We start from the raw sequence: 21,389 nt of genomic DNA, 5'->3' as shown, positions 1-21,389 counted from the left end.
CCCAAGACTTTTCAGTGACATTTAATCAGTCATTTGATACGTGGGCAGCCAGATTAAACATGTTGGGGAGGGAACGTATTACGTGTCTTCTAGCTTTAGAGGAATAACGTGATGTGTTGAGTTCCCCATGTGGCTGAGCCTTTGCACTTTCTGGTCAGTCAAACCTGCATCAGCATTAATGCACAACTTCCAAAGCATCATTTTATCAAAGGGAAATACTATGTGAGAAATGTTGGTGGTTTTAATGGGAATCACCCAGAAACCCCCTCAGTGTCTCCTTTTAGGTTACACCTGGAAACAGTCATGTTTGCTCTCATGGATCTCCTGGCCTCCGTTAGTGACTTCGACTGCCTGCAGGTCATAGTGTATTCCAAACGTATTTCACCAGGTGGTGCTATTGTGTTATGAATAAACTGTTAAAAAAGGCTTGTAATGATTCATTTTGTATTTGGTCCCCTTGTCCTCAATTTGTGCCGCTTTGGGAGCCCAGTTGTTTGAGAGCTATTGGGAAACAAGTTCCCAAATCTGACTGGTGATAAAAGAGCCACTTGCAGTTTCAATTTCTTACTAAATTTATACTTAAAGTTTCCTGGAAATCAACATTTGAAAAGTTAAGTCAAGATGTTATATGTTTGTCAGGACAATATGGTGCAAATTCGGTGGAAGATATGGCGTTTGGAGCCGTGTTCTTAAAAACACTTTTTAAATACAATTCACTGGGTCCAACTAGGAATCAGGGGTAAAGTTACATTAGTTTGGAGATGTATATTGTAATACTTATTAATGGTCTCATACAATAACAAACAGGGAGCTAGTGGACTAAACTTACCTTAACAGAATAAGTCACCTTTTTGTGTCTGACATCAAATCTTTGACATATTTTCAGATCAAACATGTGATGAAACGGATGTGTGAGGTTAGTCTTTTATAGTACAAACCGATTAATTCTTATTTGAAAATTAACTATTCGTTGATTATATTGGTGTTGTTTTTGATTCTTTACCTCGAGCTACAACACTTAAAAGAACAGGCAATACTCGGTTGAAGACAAATTCAGATCCAATACATTATCAAAGCCCAAATAGAACATTTTAAGAAAACAAACAAAAGAAATAGATGGAGACAATAATTTTACAATACCATATCTTGTTATTAAACAGAAAATCCACCCAAAAATAGAACTGACGTAGTTTTATTTAAGTGTTCTTCCATAGCTAAAATATTATAATCTCAAAATTGTCTCCCAGAGATAGAAATCAGAGCTTTGATATACTTGAGGTGTCATCAAGTAACCTTTTATTGGTTTTGGAGAGATTTTTAGATATTGCATGATAATCACGTTTATTTGATTGCAGAGCTACCAAGTCGTAGAGTTTTCCCATATCCAGTAAAATCAAAGGGCTGTCAGAATGATATTCATTATGTATGAAGGAGCTCCCAGATTTCTCTGTATCATCAGTGTCTTTTCTCTCTGTAGTTCATCTGAATTAGACTTTTTACTCAAATGCAATTTTGTTTTGTTATATCACCTGGTTATTGTAAATATCATGGGCTGACAGTATAGCTTATGATGCATTATAAAGACCATTACAAGTAAACTAATAGTTTGTGAGAAGGATTCTGAAAATTATACAGAGACAACATATAGTATATAGAGGCCGTAAAACATTGTTTAAACTATAGCATTTTCCTAAAGTTTCCAGAGATACTTAATATGTATTTCAAGGAAACATTTGCGTTTTGTTCGAGACGCCCATACGAAAAAAAAGAGCAAATATAATGTTTTATCTAACTAAACTTCATTTCCCATGATCCTTTGTTCCACTCCGCAGTGATGTGGGGTGTGGTATTTGAATGACTGTGTGTGCGTGTGTGTGTGTACGTGTGTGTGTGTCTCTGTGTGTGTGTGTGTTGCGTACAGTCGGGAAGCTCCGTTTCTCCGCACAGACTGAGCGCTGCAAGCCCTCCTCGGAGCATCAGTGTGCGGCGGGCAGGAGGATGCGGGACGGCGGTGTGTAGCGGATCTACCAGAACCATATGAGTGGGATATCTGAATATCTTGTTACTGTCGGCATTGCTGACATTTTTTTTTTTCCTCCGAGTGAATCTGGACGTGGATCTGCAATGGAGCGTCGATCCAACGCGTGAAAGCTGCTGGCCGTCTGTGTATCTGTGAGCTAATATTACAGACAATAAGGAAAGGGAATTAGCATTAGACTAGTGGTATGTTCCATGAATTGTGTTGGTGGTTAAAGGAGTCTGTGTTATTTGGCACTGTAGCTATTTTATTCATGATATGATCCAGAACCATACTGAATTTGTCATTAATGATTTTCAAAAAATCAATGGTTTCACAATTCACAGGCAGACAGGAGGTCTGATTAAAGGCATCATTGCCAGCCTGTTTTGAGTTAGCTGATATAGATTGTCCTTTTGTTGCATACAACAACAAAAAACGAAAGCCAGTCATGTCAAAAATTAAGAGCAGTGAGTCAGTGAAGGTGGTAGTTCGATGCCGTCCTTTGAACCGGAAGGAGGAGTCCAATGGGCCGGCGGGGTGCATCGTGCAGATGGACCTGCGGCTCGGACAGGTGATCCTCCGAAACCCTCGAGCACCAGCCAGCGAGCCTAAAAAAACATTCACCTTCGATGCAGTTTATGATGCAAACTCCAAACAGGGAGACCTGTACGACGAGAGCGTGCGGCCGCTGATAGATTCGGTGCTCGCAGGGTTCAATGGTACCATATTTGCGTACGGACAAACAGGAACTGGGAAGACGTACACCATGCAGGGGGCGTGGATGGACCCAGAGAAACGAGGTGTGATCCCCAACGCCTTCGACCATATCTTCACGCACATATCCCGCTCGCAGTCTGATAAGCAGTACCTGGTGCGGGCGTCCTACCTCGAGATCTACCTGGAGGAGGTTCTGGATCTCCTCGATCCCAACCACGGCAACGCAAGACCCCTGGAGCTCCGGGAGAGTCCGGACTCCGGGGTGTATGTGCGCGACCTCACATCGTGTGTCTGCAAGAGCATCAAGGAGATCGAGGAGGTGATGAACGTGGGCAACCAGGCGAGGGCTGTCGCGGCCACAGACATGAACGAGCACTCGTCTCGGTCCCACGCCCTGTTCCTGATCACAGTGGAGTGCAGCCAGCCCGGACCTGACGGGAGGAAACACATCCGGGTCGGACGCCTCAACCTGGTGGATCTGGCTGGCAGCGAGCGCCAGGCCAAGACAGGCGTCCAGGGAGAGCGCCTGAAAGAGGCCGCCAAGATCAACCTGTCCTTGTCAGCCCTGGGGAACGTGATCTCAGCACTGGCCGACGGGCGCAGCGGCCACGTGCCGTACAGGGACTCTAAACTGACTCGGCTGTTGCAGGACTCTTTGGGCGGGAATGCAAAGACCGTCATGGTCGCCACCTTAGGCCCGGCCCCCCAGCACTACGACGAGACCCTCACCACCCTCCGCTACGCCAACCGGGCCAAGAACATCCAGAACCAGCCCAGAGTCAACGAGGATCCCAAGGATGCTCTACTGCGCGAGTTCCAGATGGAGATCGCTCGCCTCAGGGCCCAGCTCAACCACAGGAAGTGGAGGACCAAACAGAAGAAGGAGCAGGTGGACGGCGAGGGCTGGGAGAGAGACGGGGATGAAGAGACGGAGGGTGAGGAGGACGAGGAGGAAGGGGTGGAGAAGGACGCGGTGGAGTACGTGAAGCTGGAGGAGCAGCGGTTGGAGAGGGAAAAACAGGACATCAGAGAAGATCAATTCATGTTGGCTGAGGAGAAGCAGAGGCTCCTGGGAGAGAAGGAGAAGATGATGGGAGTTCTGAGGAAGGAGCAAGAAGCCACCGAGCAACTGACCGCCAAGTACAAGGTAAGAGCTCGACCCTGTGAGTCCAGTCAGTAGCTTCATTCATTCATTTTTGACAATCATAGACAAAAGATAAACATGCAGAGATACACCTCATGAAAACACAGAATAGGGTAAAACAACCAACAAGACCCATAATGCTCTGCTCATTTTTTAAATGGAATCCACTCATGGTTTCATCTTTCTCCCTCTCTCTCTCTCTTTTACACACACACACACACACACACACACATTAACCAGGAAGTCAGATTAAGGACATGTGGTCTTTGGGATTATCAAGTGTGATAATCTGATGAGCTGTTATTAAGGGACATTACAACACAGAGAGCTTCATATCCAATTACATCTCAGTGTGTGTGTGTGTGTGTGTGAAACACATCAGGTATTAGTGGAGAATAAACTCTCCACATTAAAGGGGCCCTCCAGCTATTGAGTAATGTACTTCCACAAAGCTTGGAGACTTGTTGGAGATGGATGAAAACAACCCAATGGTCAAAATATATGCACCAGAGGATGTGAACTTTTGTTCCTTAGTTTGGATCCAGCCCTTCAAAAATGAATTACCTACATGTGTTTTTGTATCTGCTTCTCTTTCCCCAGTCTGGTCGGATGTCTCATACGTCCAGACGGGAACTGGTGACCAATGTAGCTTAAAATGTCAAGTCTCTCGTTGCCCGACACGCTCACACACATGCAGCAATCAAAGACCGAGTCAGAGCTGCATTAATTACTTGCTCTGATTCATTGGCCATATCCAGTCAATAAGTCAGCCATGCAGAATGACTTAGTGACGACAGTCCACAATACTGTAGCTGCAGCCTGGATCATCAAACATGAGGCGCTACTGGATCAGCTTACTGAGCTGCAGTGACCCTATTGTGAGGAAATGAGAGAAGGAAAAAGATAGTTTCAGTGGGAACAATGGACGGGCAGGTTGAGGTTGTATCCCTGCTCGTATCCTCTTTTTCCGTTATCAATTTGGTGATGTTCTGTGCATATGTTCCTACTTTTCCCTCGGCCTACAGCAATGCCTTTGATCAACTCCCAAAGCAGAGGGTATAATGGGAGATGGGTGAGATACAGCCTGTGTAGGTGGTAGTGTAATAACAGAGAGAGATCTTCCAGTTTAGAAAAGTTACAGTTTTAAAGTCCCGGTAATGTAAAATCTGAGAACACATTGTACATCATAGAAAATAATTTTAGATTGTGAAATGACTCTATAGTACTCAACTGTGGATTTAGACCGTTAAACTGTTTTTCACCATTTTTGTGTTCAGGATGTTATGGGCAGGCCTGAAATCATAGCTCGATGACGCACTGGAGCCATCCTTAACATAACACCTCCCCTAATATAACAACTACAGCACACACATGTATCATCAGTGGTTCTGCTGCTCAATCGCCAGTTACAGCACTAGCTTACCACAGCCCAATTACTTGTTTCACTATCGCAATGTTATCAATTAGGTCAGATCGAATTTTGAAAGTCTTTTTTTTAATCGTTACCCAGACTTTAAACTCATATCTCAAAACATAGCATGCATTGTGGCTGCATTACATTCTGGTCTATTGAAACGCTGATCTGTTTGTTGGTCAAAATGGTGGAGATCAGTATAAAATGTATTTTAATTTAAATATTGGCATGGATGCACAGTTTATCACAATATGGCTAATGTAAGCAAAATCAGTTGATATCAGACGCAATAAATCCTGTTCTACTTTTATGCATTATATCAGACACAACTCTTCACATGTGCAAAAGAAAAACCTATTTTGTTTATTTTTATGTAATAAATGCACACACAAAAGGTCTAAAATCCTTAAAATTGGCAAAAATATTGGACTCTGTATCGAAGCACTGCAGTAAACTCAAGAGCTGTGTTAAGTCTTAACTCTGTAGTCTTTGCCTCATCCGTAATATGGGGCACCTCTTCGTCCTGAGTGAAGGTATGAGGTCTGGGAAAGTCCCATGAGACAGAGCTAATGTATATCCTGATGCAATGCCCTTCACACTGAGTGCTTTCGTATACGTTTTCTGCATCTCGTATTTCTTCCCGTCACGTTGTCCTCCAAAGTGCCTCGGGGCTAATGCTGTTTTGTGCTAAATCATGTGAAATCATCTGCGATCACACTGCACAGTTCAGTGGGTCTTTGTCGCTGTGTTTTTTGTTTAACGCTGACTGTGTGGCTGCTGTCAGCGTTGAGAATCAGCAAAAGACCCCCCCGACCCCCCCTACCCCCACCCCTCTGTCGAGGAGGAAGATGATTAAGGACAACTGGTATTTCCTGCCTTTGATGCATCAGAAGGAAAGCCTGCATACGATCAAAGGAATGTTTTTCATGCAAGATACAAGTTCACTTGTTTATTCTAAGACGCGAATCTGATGGTTGTGGTGTTCATGAGATTTGTTGACAATAAGAAAAATACATAATACCACCAATGTTGTCCATAAAGAGGCACACCGTTGCATTGGGTGACATGTTCCTTCATTATCATGAACACTCACTGTAGTTTATTTTAAGTCATCCCACATAGATTTACACCTTCAGTAGGAACGAATAGGGCTTGAGGAGGAGTGAAACCGCTGATGGATGGAGATGAACTAACACGTTGCTTGTTTTGATGTTTTCGAAGCATTTGGTGACAATATTTAAAGAAAAAAAGTTGAATACCATTACCCTTTAAAGAGAAAAGGCTTTTTTTTATGTGTACACTGGGGAGGTGAAACTGAATCTATGTCACATGTTTTGGTTACAGGTCAGTTCACTATGACTGAATGCGGACAAAATCCCTTTATATCTATTTAAAGTCTTTAGCTCAGTGCTGGTGTCACTGTTCATGCTCAGAAAGTTTCTTTTATAAATCACACCTATAACTCTTACAACATCTTTTCTATGTCTGAGAGGAATTCTGGGTATTTCTTTTAAGTCAATGGATAACTGGTCAATGGTCAAGTGTTAACATGACGTCATATGTTCCTATAATACATCATCCTTCATCAGTTACCTGCCTTATTACTCATGAAGTTGTGATGCAACATTTCCATTCTAATCAATAAGCCCCGGCTCTGCCTCCCTCTGATTGGCTGAGAGCGATATTTGCATACCAATCACAGCGTGTGGCCTGCGGGTTCCATTTTTCTCTCTGCTCTGATAACCAATGAGAGACAGGTTGCTAGGCAGGGAGACAGTTTGAGAGAGAAAGAGAGCGAGCAAGTGTGTGTGTGTGTGTGTGTGTGTGTGTGTGTGTGTGTGTGTGTGTCTGGCTGGAGACATGAGCTCAAAAATAACCAATTATAGATCAAATCATTAAAACCCATCTCCTGTTTCCTCCCTCTCTCTCACCCCCACACACACAACACATGCAAGTGGGTCAGGAAACAGCCTTGTGAAGCTGTGTTGGGTCAGCTGGTGTTTCTGCAGGGTGCCGTTAGCTCGCTGGCCTCCAAGGTGCGGCGCTCCATCTGTGGATTGTGTGTTGTAATGTTGCTGCAACTGTTGTCCAGCTGTTGTCTGCTCTGCTGGAGGTGCCACCAGGTTTGATTTAGAAGAGGGGGTGGAAGTATTGAGATCCTTTACTTAAGTAAAAGCACACATACTACACTGTAAAAATACTTAGAAATCTTGCATCAAGTCGTAAACGTATAATCAGGAGAATGTTGGATTGTTATTACTCATGCATTAATGTGAAAAGCTGGATGTTACTGTTGAAGTAATGATTATTTTTGATCATTTATTAGTCTGATGATTTTTTTTCTCCCGTTAATCGACTGATTGTTTGGTTTGGGAAAACAATGGAGAGATGCCGTCACAATTTTCCATCTTCCGTACATTTCAGCGACATCACAATATCTCTCTCGATTCGATGTTTTATCACCTTTACACTCCAGTTTTAGTTCGGTTAACTTTGGCATCTTTTGACCTAACACGTAACTAAGTTAAGTCTATCTAGTAGTGTTTGGGTTGTCATGAAACAGTCAGCTATCAGCAGAGTCAGCGTTGGGAGCTGCAGCTTCTCATAAGGAGGCTGCTGTGTCCGACCCTCCAGTGGACTATTCTTAGACCCACTTTTCTGGGTCAAAACTGTAACGTCTCACTTCTTCTTACTGTCTCTCTGTCTCGTTTTTAAGTATCTGTGGTCCTTTAAGAAGAATGTCTAAAAAAGCATTTAAGCTATCTGAACCGTAGACCCTGAAACATGCTTTTATTTTGCTACTTACATCCCAGTTATGTAATGATAGATCTTCATCTGGCATTAAACATCTTCATTAAACCTCAAGAAATGCTGCTTTGTTTCTTCATCCCACTTTCTTTTGGTTTGTATGTTTCTCTACCTTCTTTTTCTTTCTCTCGTTTAAGTTAATTTCCTCTACGTGTCTTTTATTACAGAGGTTAATTATTGAAGCAGTTTTACTTTCCTGCTTTATCTATGCCTTGTTCCCAGGAAAAAAACCACAATAGAAATAGCTCAATTTCATTCATTTTAATTTAAAAGCCTGAATTTTACTGGTTAAAAAATGTCACTACAAATACTTGCAAATGTTGATCAAATTGTAGATCTAATTTATGGTATAGCAGGAATTATAATAGCAGCTCTCAAGTGTGTGAATCTATCAAACTGAGACTGAAAATAAAAAAAAGTCCTCCATGGCAAGCTGCCCAGATAAAGTCTGTGTGAGGGAAACACTCATTTCTTTTGTAAAAAGCCAAACATACACGTTGCACCGTCAGGCTTTACAGCAAACAGAAGGAGGGTAACTCGGGCCTGGAGCAGTAAGACAATTCAATCTTTCAGCTGAAAAACAATTATGTTACTAATGTGTGTAATGTTTTTACCATGAATGCATCTTCCAGTCTTTGCTGTCTTTTGTCATTGGAGGAAATTGCATTAAGGGGTTTCTGCATCCTGCAAACTGAAGTTCAGCCAATCAGAATGCATGGTCAGCGACAATGAAAGGAACACACACAAACTCACACATGCATGCATGCACGTACACACTGTGCATACATATCAGCTTTCAACAATATATAGTAGACGTCCATTTAAGCCTGCTGACTGTATTTTACACACACACACACACACACACACACGCATCACATCATGGATATAATGACTGTTTCCTGTTTATAAAGCTGACTTCCTGTGTAATTAGAGGAGGAAAAAATCTGGACACAGAGAGGAAGGCCTTTGTGGGTGTGTGTACATGTGTGTGAGTGTGTGTGGGTGTGTGTTTGTGTGTGTTTGGTGTGTGTGTGTTTGCTAATGAACAGAGAGAGCTCATCACTGCTCTCCATCTTTCAGCATGGAAGCCACAATCACTGAATTATAGATGAATCAACTGTGTGTGTGTGTGTGTGTGTGTGTGTGTGTGTGTGTGTGAGTGTTCATGAACTGAGCTGTCATGTGATCAGTGGAGAAAGCAGAGCCATATCATAAACAATACGAGGAGACAAACAAACGCACAGTAAGAAATAAAATATTAAATTATGTGTTCATCTTATAAGAAGATGAGGGATGAGGGATGTAATACTTTGCTCATTTGCATCGTCGCGTCTTTCTTCAAATACAGTGCCTCTTGAAATTAAGTCATTAGAATGAAACTGGAATATGCACCTCAAAATAGTACTCTAGCTGTAGCTATAAAGCCAATTTAAATAAACAACATAACAATAAGTGATATTATAAAGGACTTTGTAGGATGAAATGGTGTTTTTCAGGTTTATCGGGGTTCATTCTGGTCTTACAGTCACTGACTGGACCTCCCTCGTATGTTCGGTGGATGCAGGAGATGACTGACAGTGAGCGAATGGCTTTAAGTTGTGGCTCCTGAAGTGGTTTTTGCATCGACCGGTACTGATGAAACAGAATGAAACAGATTCTCAAAGACAACCCGACAGTTGTTCTCTTTTTTTAGTTTTCTACGTCTGTCTTTCATGCTCAGTGTCTTTTTACATTCCCCTCTCTTCTGCTTCCACATCTCTGTCTCTTCCCAGCAAGCTTCCTGTCTCTCTGCTGCACACGCGACAGCGGTTGTCGTCACATTGTATTTATAACCCGGTCGCTCCCAGCAGGCCCCTGGCCTCCCTGTGATTGGCTGGCTGATGCGCTTGAGCCAGCTCAATATGCAACACTTCCCATTCTCTTCCCTTTTCCCATCGGGAAATGGATCAGTCACAGCCAAAAGAGCCTGAGCACACACACTTATGGGCAGATTATACACACGCTCACAAATGTGCAGGCCGGCATACACACATGCACTCGCAAGCTCCGAGAAAAGTGTGATGCGTTTATAAACGCTTCAGTCTGCAGACCTCCTCGCAGGCTTCCATCAACAATCAAGGAAGACACAAGAAACAATGAAGCCTAATGGCTAATTTCACAAACCATAAAACCAGTCAAACTGTACATACGACACTGGAGTGGGAACGCATTCTTAATTAGTCAAAGTAGCTGTGAATTTACAGAGATTACCTCTGCGGCCGCGTCGACAATGATTGGCTTGTTGGTCGGTGATAATCTCAACCTAATCACCTCCTTTTTCTGACTCCTTCAAAAACACACTGATAACCAGGCAACCAACGTATTTGTAAAGACAATAAAAGTAGAAAAGGAAGTAGAAAACAACACATTGTGCTGTTCAATGGATGGCGACATACAGTCAAAGTTAAACTAGGCAGAGGTGTGTTGCTCACACCGTATGGATCAATCGAGATACAGACAAAATAGTCCGTCTGTTCTGCAGCGAAGTTTAGTCTTTTATCACAGTAGTCTCAGTCAAGACAACACTTTTAGCCCTAGCATGTACAATTGTATTATAGTATTATTAAAACAAGCTTTAGAAGTCCTGCAAGACTATCTGCCGAACAGACAGATCATTGATCGTTCGAACATTTACAATCAGGTCAGGCAGAAATTCAGATTCATATTACATGTTTTAACAGAGAATGTCACATCTAGAATTTATTTTTCCAGATTTATCCACAGCGCTGACTACAGCGTTGGAGAGCACCTCCTGCACCAGCCTGGTCTCACCCACAGGGCGTCACAAAACGATGCTTTTGGGAAGTGGCCCTTGGTGTCTTGATACCGACGCACAAGGCCTCCTTTAGCGTCTGCATGAGACGCACCAGGCTTTTAGCTAACTCCAATGTAAACCCAACCACGTCATTATTAGGTGATCAGAGCAACATAGGATTGAGAGCGACGACATCTGCTAAGGGCGGGAGGCTGAATGGGACCAACAAACACAGGACATTTACTCAGGGGACCAGTGTTCGTGTCCCGTGTGGAACCAAAGGTTAAGTGATCTGTACAGATTTTCTGTCATGCGATGCTACGTCACTGAGTCACATGACATTACGTCTGTAGCCAAAGTTACGTAACAAGCCTACTTATTTTGCTCTAACCGAGTAGTTTTGTTGCCTAAGCCTAACTGCAACAGCTTCACAATGTCAACCACGCTCAAACGCGTCTGCGTCAAGATACTACGCCGGGGCCTTCTGTGACGTGTAAATATGAGATCATGTTGCCTGCTCAGACGAGGAGATGATTGCGTTGCCGCATGGTAGACCATGCTGAGAGTTTAAATCAATCAAAAGCACCGACACACATTGTAAGACATTAAATCTGCTTCATTGATCGAGCGTATGAGAAACCATGCAGGACAAAATCTGAGCCTGCCGAGGACTGAGAAGTAGATACAGGAAGGTTTATAATGACATTATGAAGAAACTGAAGCTCTACTGTGACCTTAAAAGATCATCTGACAGCCTGACTGCATCTCTTTGTGTCTGTGTGTGTGTGTGTGTGTGTGTGTGTGTGTGTGTGTGTGTGTGTGTGTGTGTGAGACACACTGAAACATCAATCTGCATGGATGCCTGGAAACAGAACAATGACTCGAATGAGAAGTGACTCGTCCCTCATGTGACTGCAGGTGATTTGGACTCGTCACTGAGTAATTGCTCCTCCTCCTGCTCCCCCTTCTCATCCTCCTCCTCCTCCTCATCCTCCTCTCTTGTCTTCTTTTCATCTTCACCTCTGTGACAGCTGCTTTTCCGTAACATTAAAAACATGATTCCTAGTGTCATGGGAACCTGCGACGCCATGACTGCCGTGAATAAGTTCATTTCTTTCTAGACTGTGAACTCAAATGTGATATGAAGTCTCAGCAGGATTACATTTGAGATTGAAAGTTCATTTATGACCTTTATGACAAAACAATCTCACCACATGGTGCATTTAATAGCTGTTTAGAGCTTCCAATCACATTACATGATCTTCCTCAGCAGATGGAGTTTGTCATTGAATATATAAAAGTTTCCATTTTTCTGAGCACTTAAAGCAACAAGGTCCATGTAGTAGTTGTTCTGTAGACCACATTTAATACATCAAATGTAAAATTGTGTGATTGCGTGTGTTGGAATTAAACAACTCAAGATGTAGTTTTGAGCAAAAGTAAGTCGCTAGTTGAAATTCTACATTATTGTTGTTGAGGCAGTTTAACTGCTTTTTTATCAGCTTAATAACAATGGCATGTATTCTTCAGATAAAACAACGATTTTTTTTTTTGGTAAGGTGGCATCATCATCCTGCAGCTATTAGAGCACCATGTGAACAAGGAATGACGGAAATTATAGGAAAGTCTTTGTTTCAAAAGAGAGAGCACTCCTGTGGCAAAAGTTTGCTTTGTTTTCTTGTATGAACTCAATGCTAGCGGGGGATCTGTACAGTGTAGAAAAACATTGCTTGATTTTAATTGGGTGTTGCTGCATTTGTGAATTGGTGTAATTACTTTTTTGACATAGTTCCATGAACCCTGTGAGACTCAAAGTGGATGTTGCTATCTTTTACTGAAGTTAAGACACGAATAGGCATTTTTCTTCACTATAATAGCATGATGTATGTGCCGGGTGAGGCATTGAGCTGTCCATTTAAATCATAAAAGCCTGTACGTAAAGGATTTATCCAACCAGCCTATCAGGGAGGAGGAGAACAGGGATGCATGAGAGTGAAAAGCTGTGACATGAATAAGCCCTTTAATGAAGCTGAAAGAATATGACAAAACACAAAGAGCAGCAAACCAGGCAGTCTCACACACACACACACACACACACACACACACACACACACACACACACACACACACACACACAAAAGACAGCTCGTAACAAAGAATCTTTCTGTAAAGACCTGCTGCAGACGCATCCTCTCTGAAGGACTCCACTGTACTCTCTGCATGAATTTGGGAGTGTGTTTGTGTGTGTGTGTGTGTGTGTGCTAGTAATAAAGAACGTATAGGCTGCACACAGCTGACACACACTGTCTTTTTGTATAAAGTCCTGAGACTGGAATGTGGCCAATACAAAATGGCCGTGGCCCCTGTTTTCCTTCTTTGGGCCCCTTTTTTCTCTCTTCCGCCTCCTTTTTTCCTTCTTCTCCTCTCCTTCCTCTATTCGGTTTCTTGTTGCTCCCAATTTTTTCTTCTCTATGTTCATTTTAGATTTGTGTCATCAGGTCATGCAGTGTGTGTGATCATATGTGTTTGATTCACCTGCGAGACAGATTGCATCACCGTGACTCCAGGCCTTTAATCTCCACGATAACCAAAGGCGCTGTAACCAGAGGCATGACATGATAACGATTCTTCTTCAGATAACACACACATGTTTAATCCAATCTGCAGCTTAGAATTTATTTTTTAAAAGGTAGAAATGATAACTAGAAGTCAGGGAAAGCAAACCTCACAAAGGCTACACAGTGCTTCTTACTTGTTGGTTTAATCCTCTCGACATTATGAAACTGAATCTGTAGCTCTTTACAATAACAATAATGGTATACACGTGCCTGAGGGTGGCGCTAAATGAAAGGTTAAGAGATCACCAATGTTATTATAATTCGTCCTGATGGAAACATGAATGTCTGTGCTAAATGTCGTGGCAATCCATCCCATTGCTGGTGCCGCGAGTTGAAAAGTCAGTAGATCCCCAAAGTCAGTGGGACTCATCCTCTGAAGAACACGAATGTCTCCACTAAACGTCATGGCTATCCATCTAATAGCTGTCGAGATATTTCAGTCTGGACAGTGATTCATGTCTGAGGTGCTACAATGTTTTGAGCCGAGCTCAGCTCGTTGTGGGATGGTGTCATCGTGGACGTTAAGCTGCCCACTTCCAGCTCCGTCCGCCTCGTCAGCACAATGTCTGCACGACTGCAGCTCCAACACACACATTAACACTCCCAGAGACTTAACTGTTTGGTGTCCAAATGAACTTAGTTTGACCTCAAGAGAGACACTTCTTCCGTGTCTTTAAAGATAATGTAGCTGCTACAGGGACACACTACAGGTTCTTCTTCCTAAATATAAATCCAAGTACCCATTTTGCTTTTCTCAGGCGATGGAGAGCAAGCTGCTGGTTGGTGGGAAGAACATCATCGATCACACCAACGAGCAGCAGAAGATGCTGGAGGGGAAAAGGCACGAGATTGCTGAGCAGGTAAAACTGTGTGTTTGTATAGATAAGGCAAAGAATTAACATTTGTTACATGGCAACAAACTGCATTTTACTAGATACTGCAGAAAAATAATGGTTAGTGGAACCGTGAATGAATGAGGATGTTTTTTATGAACTCAAGGCTTCAAAACGATAATCCACAAACCAATGGGGGACGTCACAATGACTGCGTCCTCTTCTTATATACAGTCTATGAAATCAAGTGGTATTTATTTTTACTATATTTGAGTCTTTTTGTCCCATACTTAGGCTCTAAGGCTGTTTTTAAATGAGTAATTATTTTAAATACTTTTAAGTAAAGAAATGTATTCAATTAATTTAATATAATATATTGTTTGATGTTTGTGGAGAGGAGTGTTTGTGTGGAAAGGTGTTAGAACTTTGGAGTGACGGTCAACCTGTTTAACGCAATGGGGGAAAACAATGCAACCGCAGACAGCAGAAAGGTGACATTTTAATAAATGCTTTCAGACGAGCAGCGAGAGGGAGATACAGCAGCAGATGTTGGTCCGGGACGAGGAGACGGTGGAGCTGAGAGAGACTTTCACTTCACTGCAACAGGAGGTGGAGGCCAAGACCAAGAAACTCAAGAAGGTGCTCAGATACTTTATGTAAATCTATGTATATGACATTCAGAAAAGGATCGTGTACACAAATTCTCATACTGCAGCAAGTGCACACACTTTTATAAACAGAAGACACACATCCACCTTCCTTCTTTTTTTTCCTAATGTCAGTATATCCCTCTTTACCCCTCTTTGACCCCTGACCCCTGACCTGGATCCTAATGGCCCCCCTGCTTTGGACACATGGTCCGTTCGGACACACACTTTACTCTCAGTACCTCAAGGTTTGTCCTGCCGTCCCCTCCTCTTTGCTGGACCCCTCCCCTTCCCTCCGTCACTCCCTATCGTCACTTTCTATCTCGGGCCTCTTCACGCTTCTCATGCTAACCTTCTCAATCTGTTTGCCCTTCCTTGATAAATGGCTCAGGGTCTGCCAATAAATCCCTCAGTGCAAACCCTCAAACAACGCTCCCAGCCTTGTGAACCCCTCACCCCGCTCTACTCGCCTCCCAATTCGTTGCACGGCCAGCAGGACTAACCCCAAACAACCCGTTGTGTGTGTGTGTGTGTGTGTGTGTGTGGATGAGAATGTGATTAATGATCCTGTGATGATCTTTGCCCTCCTGATGCCCTAACGTGTGCCATTTACCCTTCTCTCTCTGCATGGTGCCGTCTCTCTGAGGAAAAGAAGGAGGATAAAGATTAGATTTATCTCAGAGCTCAGAGGGTTCCTGTTACTGCTGAACTTTTTGCAGTTGGAGAGGGATGGTTGATGATAGTCATGGAGCCCTCCTTAAGCCGTGCTTGGACTTTAAATGCACTCGTCAGAGTCTTTGGACCACTAGTAGTGCTGTGGATTTGTGTTTTTATGAGCGTTAATACGCCAACAAAGGCAGTAACGAAGAGGACTAGCAAACACGGATGTAAACAAATGAGTAATTTGTAATATGTAATAAACAAGTAATTTGCTTTGCAAATGTTTTACAAGGAAGGAAATACGAGAAATATAAAGTCGAGACGTTTTTCTATTTTACAAAGTGAATGACAGAATGTAAACACACTTACTGTCTGGAATATAATTAAATCACAACAAGGCCTGAATACGTGGCAATCAGGGGTTCCAAAGGGATCTGTTTAAGTCCACGAGTCAGATATGAAGACTCTGGTTGGGTGTCAATTACAGCGGAAAATCCTCTCTCACTCTTCGTAATCGTGAATAAAATATGTTTTTTTCAGTTTGAATAATGAATACTGGATATTGTAGGATTTTGAAATTCATTTTTAGTGACAGTTGTTCGTGGAGCTAAAGATTTTAGAAACCCCCCAAAATGTAGCTGTTGACGCTCTCAGGAGGTCTGAAGTGTCAATCAAGGGGTCCCAGACCCCCAACACGCTATTATTATATACTAAGAGAAGTCTGAATCCAAGAGAAGCGTAATCATGCCCTTGTGCACTGGATTGTTTTCCATGGGCCACAGTGTTGTTTTCAAAAATTCCAATTTCAAGCTATCCAAATGCCAAAAAAACAAGCTGCCACCGCACAAAGTGAGTGACCAGCTGCTGCTCACTGATCAGATTCTCCCTCAAAGGTGAAACATTACCTTAAACTGCAGCATCATCTTTTTTTTTTTCAAGGCTAACTACAGTCAGGATTGGCCTACTAGTTTAAAGCCTGTGCAGTCAAAGCATGAACAGTGTGGAAGCTCAGGAGCACAGCAGGAGAGGAGCGAGGGAGGGCTGAGAGGAGCGAGGGAGGGCTGCAGCGCTGCAGCGCTCTGATTGGATGCCCTTCTCTCCAGACACCAGTGCCTCCAGTGCTGTTGCTACGGGCAACCAAGCTAGAGTTCATCAGCGACTCCGCTGCACTGGGCGACGTCTCTCCTCCTCACCCGCTTCGTTTGTCTCTCTCTCTCTCTCTCTCTCTCTCTCTCTCGCTCTCTCTCCTTCTAGTTGTACGCCAAGCTCCAGTGCATCAAAGCGGAGATCCAGGACGTGAACGACGAGCACGTGAGGAGCCGACAGGAGCTGGAACAAACTCAGAACGAGCTCACCAGAGAGCTCAAGTTCAAGTGAGTCGAAAAGCAAACGTGCAGAGGAGTCGGCAGAATCAGCAGATATGCCGCAAACACATCAGATGGAGATGAGATGTGTCCAAACACAGAGAGATGCTGACAGATAGGAGATGTTGAGATGGACGTCAATATGAATTTATGCAACATTTTGTTTCATCAGCATAAATAACAACTCAACAATGCCTCATTTATTAGCACTAGAAAATATGCTTCTTCCTATTTTGATATTGGCTGATGTGTTGACCAGTGAGCATCACCTGCTAGTGGGCCGTCGGACCAAAAGCAATGCTGTATTACGACAATGCAATGCCGACGGCTCCAGTGTGTTTGACTTGTATGGTAATGAAGTCGGAATGATCCATATCAACATGTCACATCAGTCTGGATTACATGTATCAACCTGATTGATCTACTGTGCACTTGCACTCAGTTGTACGTCGCTCAAATGAATACATGTTGATTATCGTAGAGTAAAACAATTATTCTATTTAGAAGAATAGACGTAGAAAAAGAAGAAACAGTCCAAATAGAGACAAAACATAAAGAGCGCATTATTAAACTCTACAGACGATGTAAACCCTCTGTGTGTTCTGCACATGCAGGTATCTGATCATAGAGAACTTCATACCTCCAGAGGAGAAGAATAAGATCATGAACAGACTGACCTTTGATCCAGAAGAGGATCAGTGGAAGTTTCAGCCTCTTGTTCCTGCTGAAAGGTCAGTGTGGGTTTGAGATGTTATTCCCATCAGGTGGAAATAATGGACTCAAAAATGTGTTTAATTTCAGTCATGGTTCACGATCTTTTTGACCTTCCTGCTCTCCCTGTCACTCGCTCTTCTTCTCTTGATTCTTTCATGTCATCCTCCACTGCTAGTAAAGCAAAAGAAGCCCTTCAAACAGACGTTTAAAGTGCTGATGTGGTGTCATTCACAACTGAAGACAAAGCTGCGCCATATTTATTTTGTAGTATAGAGCGTCATGAAAAGGCAGTTTGGCCTTTTCGACATTGATTTCTCATCTCTCCCCCTGTTCAGTAAATCCTCATCACAGATGAAGAAAAGGCCGGCGTCTGCAGTCGGTTACAAACGACCAATCAGCCAGTACGCCAGGGTTGCCATAGCGATGGGAGCTCACTCCAGATACAGGGTAAGTGTGTGTGTGTGTGTGTGTGTGTGTGTGTGTGTGTGTGTGTGTGTGTGTGTAGTGTTCTCCTGATGAAGGTTTTAACAGAGGGAATAAATACTGTCAAGCCAGTCAATTTTCACCATGTTTTTAGGAATAAAATGTTGTATACATCAGGTTATGAATGATACATGAGCAAACTCCTCTGTAAAAACATTCAGAATATAGATAGGAATGAAACTGGAAAGTTTGGTGTATGTACGTGTTTCTAAAGTGGATATTCCTGGAAAAAAAACATTTAGAGAAAACAGCCTTTCAAGATATGTATGTGAAACTCTACAAATTGTATGTTTTCTGTCCACTAGTCTGAAACAAGACATGTTATGGAAGCAAATTAACATCTCCAAATTGATCAGTGCATGAAATGTTTTTGCTTATACTGTCTACCTACTAATTATCATTACTAACTCATCTAAGTTAGTAATGTTTGTGTTTTTTAAGCACAAAGTGATGTTCAGAGTTCGGAAAATAATAAGACAATGATTGGACATACGCAGCATGTGGAAACAGATAATCAATTATTCAACATATTCGTCTGTAGAAAAAGCTTGATCCCCTTAATATTTCACCTGAACAGAAGGGATTAAAAAATGCCCTTTTAAACCCTGGCACCAGAGCTTGCAAAGCCTTGTATGAGATAGTGAGATTATTCCTAAAAGAGATTTGCAGCCAGCTCACTTTGTGTGTGTGTGTGTGTGTGTGTGTGTGTGTGTGTGTGTGTGTGTGTGTGTGTGTGTGTGTGTGTGTGTGTGTGTGTGTGCGCGTGTGCGCGTGTGTGCATGTGCAGGCTGAGAACATCATGTTTCTGGAGCTCGACATGACTCCTCCAAACTCCGCCTCACTGGATCGCTCGGCGGAGTCGGAGCCGAACCAAAGTCACTCTCTGGACAACTCGCCCACCAAGGACAGAGGCGTCCGCAAGTCTCGCTCCTGGTGAGACCAGATGTTATCCTGATGTCACCTTCTAGCATTGGCTTATCAACACATACTGCATATTAAACATTACGTTTGTTATATTTGTGTATTTTAATCGTCTTTGTTCTTTTAAAAAGTCATGTTTGAACTTTACTGTTCGACTGAGAAATATCAGGCTCCAGTACATATGATGTTCAACACAGATCTTTGATGATCACATTTGAGAGATCTTTGCCAAAAAGTGTTTTTGTATAAAAGGTAGAGCCAATATTATTTAATATCTCAGCCAATAAGTAACAAGAAATTGCAGAACAGCAAAGCCAAGACTGTAAAATGTCCCACTCAGTATATATCCTGATCACATATATATATAAATAGATAAATAGATACCCTTTACTCTCAAATATGGACAATTCTTTAAATGAGATACCTCCACTATTAATTATAGTATCCATTTATACAAATAAGACTTTGTGTATGTAGAAATCCTGCTTTTACTGGCCTGTGTGTAACTAGTGTAAATGGTTTAGAGTCAATGCGTCTCTAAATGGGATTATTCAGGATTAGCCACACCCTCTTTAGGCGCTCCTAATCTGATGGTTTATCTCTCATTTGCTCAGCAGCCTGTGATCTCAATGTTGCTGAATAATCTTATTAACCTGTGTCTACATTGTATGTGAAAGCAGAGATTATACATTATCCATATTTAGATTTTTAATTTCTGCTACTTCTTGTTTTTGTTTTTTTTGCAGGTGCCAGACCCCAAAATCCATCACTTCCTCCTCTTCTAATGTCTCCTTGGCAGCATGTCACACCGCCACACCTATGACGGCGCAGTAAAGCCTTAGTGAAGAGGATTTCTTTCTTTTTTTTATTGTTATTTATTTTACTCCTCCACTTCCTCTTCCTTCTTTTCCTCTTCCTGTTTTGGCCAGTGATCCTCTTAAACACTTCTACAACTGGGACACAAGCACAAACCTCCACCTGTGCTGAGTCCTAAGAGGTAATAAACTAAAGTAGGAAGTGATCTACAGGACAGGAAACTAAATGACCTGATGAACCTCAGAAACTCTATAAAACACAACTTCCTGCTGCTCTACGGATGTAAAGACCCACCAGAACCCCTTCTACCTTTGCATGAGCCTCGGAACACCCTTTTAAAACAACTGGCTGCAGTGCTGTACTGCCCAGACTGTGTGTGTGTGTGTGTGTGTGTGTGTGTGTGTGTGTGTGTGTGTGTGTGTGTGTGTGTGTGTGTGTGTGTGTGTGTGTGTGTGTGTGTGTGTGTGTGTGTACAGGGCTGTATGATTGCCTCTTTGTGTGTCTTAATTGTGATCGATTCAGATCTGAAAGCTCACAAACTGCTTGGATAAGATACCAGTGTACTGTACATATTTCATGTATTTGGTCTGTTTTCTGTGTCAAGGGGGAGACAGTTGGATGAGAAATGATGTAACATGTGATGTGAGCTGTTGTTGGTCAGATGAGGTGCTCTGAAACCTGAATGATGACCTTCATCACGCCTGTTGTCTCTCATTATTCCTCTTTGTGTCCTTCACAGTTTCTGATTTAAAAGCAAAGCCTCAAAATAATCTCATTAAAATAAAATTGGTTTGATTCATACCAGGTCAATGGGAAAAAGACAAGGCCACCAGGACGCGAATGTAAGTCTTTTAGCTATGTATCCAAGCTTTATTAAACAATTTAATAACGACGATACAGTACAAGTTTAGTGTGAAAGTTCATCCTTGGCCGTGGAAACAGTAGTTTCACAAAAAAAAGAAAACTCAAGGTCCACTTACTGTTTTTTTCTGGAGCTGGATTAGATCCATCTAATGAGGAAGACCATACAATGTGGTTAAAAAATGGGGAAAAGGCTAATTAGTGGAGTAATTTGTTAAAACGTCTAATTATGTAGGTCGCTAGTTAACTCACCACTGATACTAACTCAAACATACTTACTACAAAAACAGGAAAAAGATTTTAAAAAAGACAACTTTTTTTCCCTTTTTGTCCTCAAAATGTAAAAAATAATTGACTCTGTGGACAAAATGACTCTGCTTTGCCTCCACTTCAAATCTTATTTGACTTATCAGGAGTTTTCTTCGTCCCTACTCTGTCCTCTGATTGGGGACCAGCTGAACAACCAGGAAACAAAAACACCTTTTCTCTGAATGATGCTTAAAAACTGTCACCCGTGCATCTGATATCAGTAAACTATACTTGTATGAGGATGAAGAAGACGAAGACCTTCACTC

General features: G+C 42.3%; 1 protein-coding gene across 1 annotated transcript; it reads left to right on the top strand.

Moving 5' to 3' along the window:
- Window positions 1-2,468: 2,468 nt before the first annotated feature.
- Window positions 2,469-19,971, top strand: kif3ca (kinesin family member 3Ca; the record flags this gene model as incomplete). The annotated part of the gene is made up of 8 exons (XM_079180878.1): window positions 2,469-3,884; window positions 14,274-14,375; window positions 14,865-14,987; window positions 16,910-17,028; window positions 17,634-17,750; window positions 18,069-18,180; window positions 19,004-19,149; window positions 19,884-19,971. 8 exons carry the CDS (start codon window positions 2,469-2,471, stop codon window positions 19,969-19,971), a joined length of 2,223 nt encoding a protein of 740 aa, XP_079037004.1.
- Between the last annotated feature and the right edge of the window lie 1,418 nt (window positions 19,972-21,389).

Source organism: Pholis gunnellus (assembly GCF_910591455.1).
Source record: "Pholis gunnellus genome assembly, chromosome: 19".
Taxonomy (NCBI): domain Eukaryota; kingdom Metazoa; phylum Chordata; class Actinopteri; order Perciformes; family Pholidae; genus Pholis; species Pholis gunnellus.
Note: the sequence above shows the minus strand (reverse complement) of the source record. Positions and strands in the feature narration are given on the sequence as shown.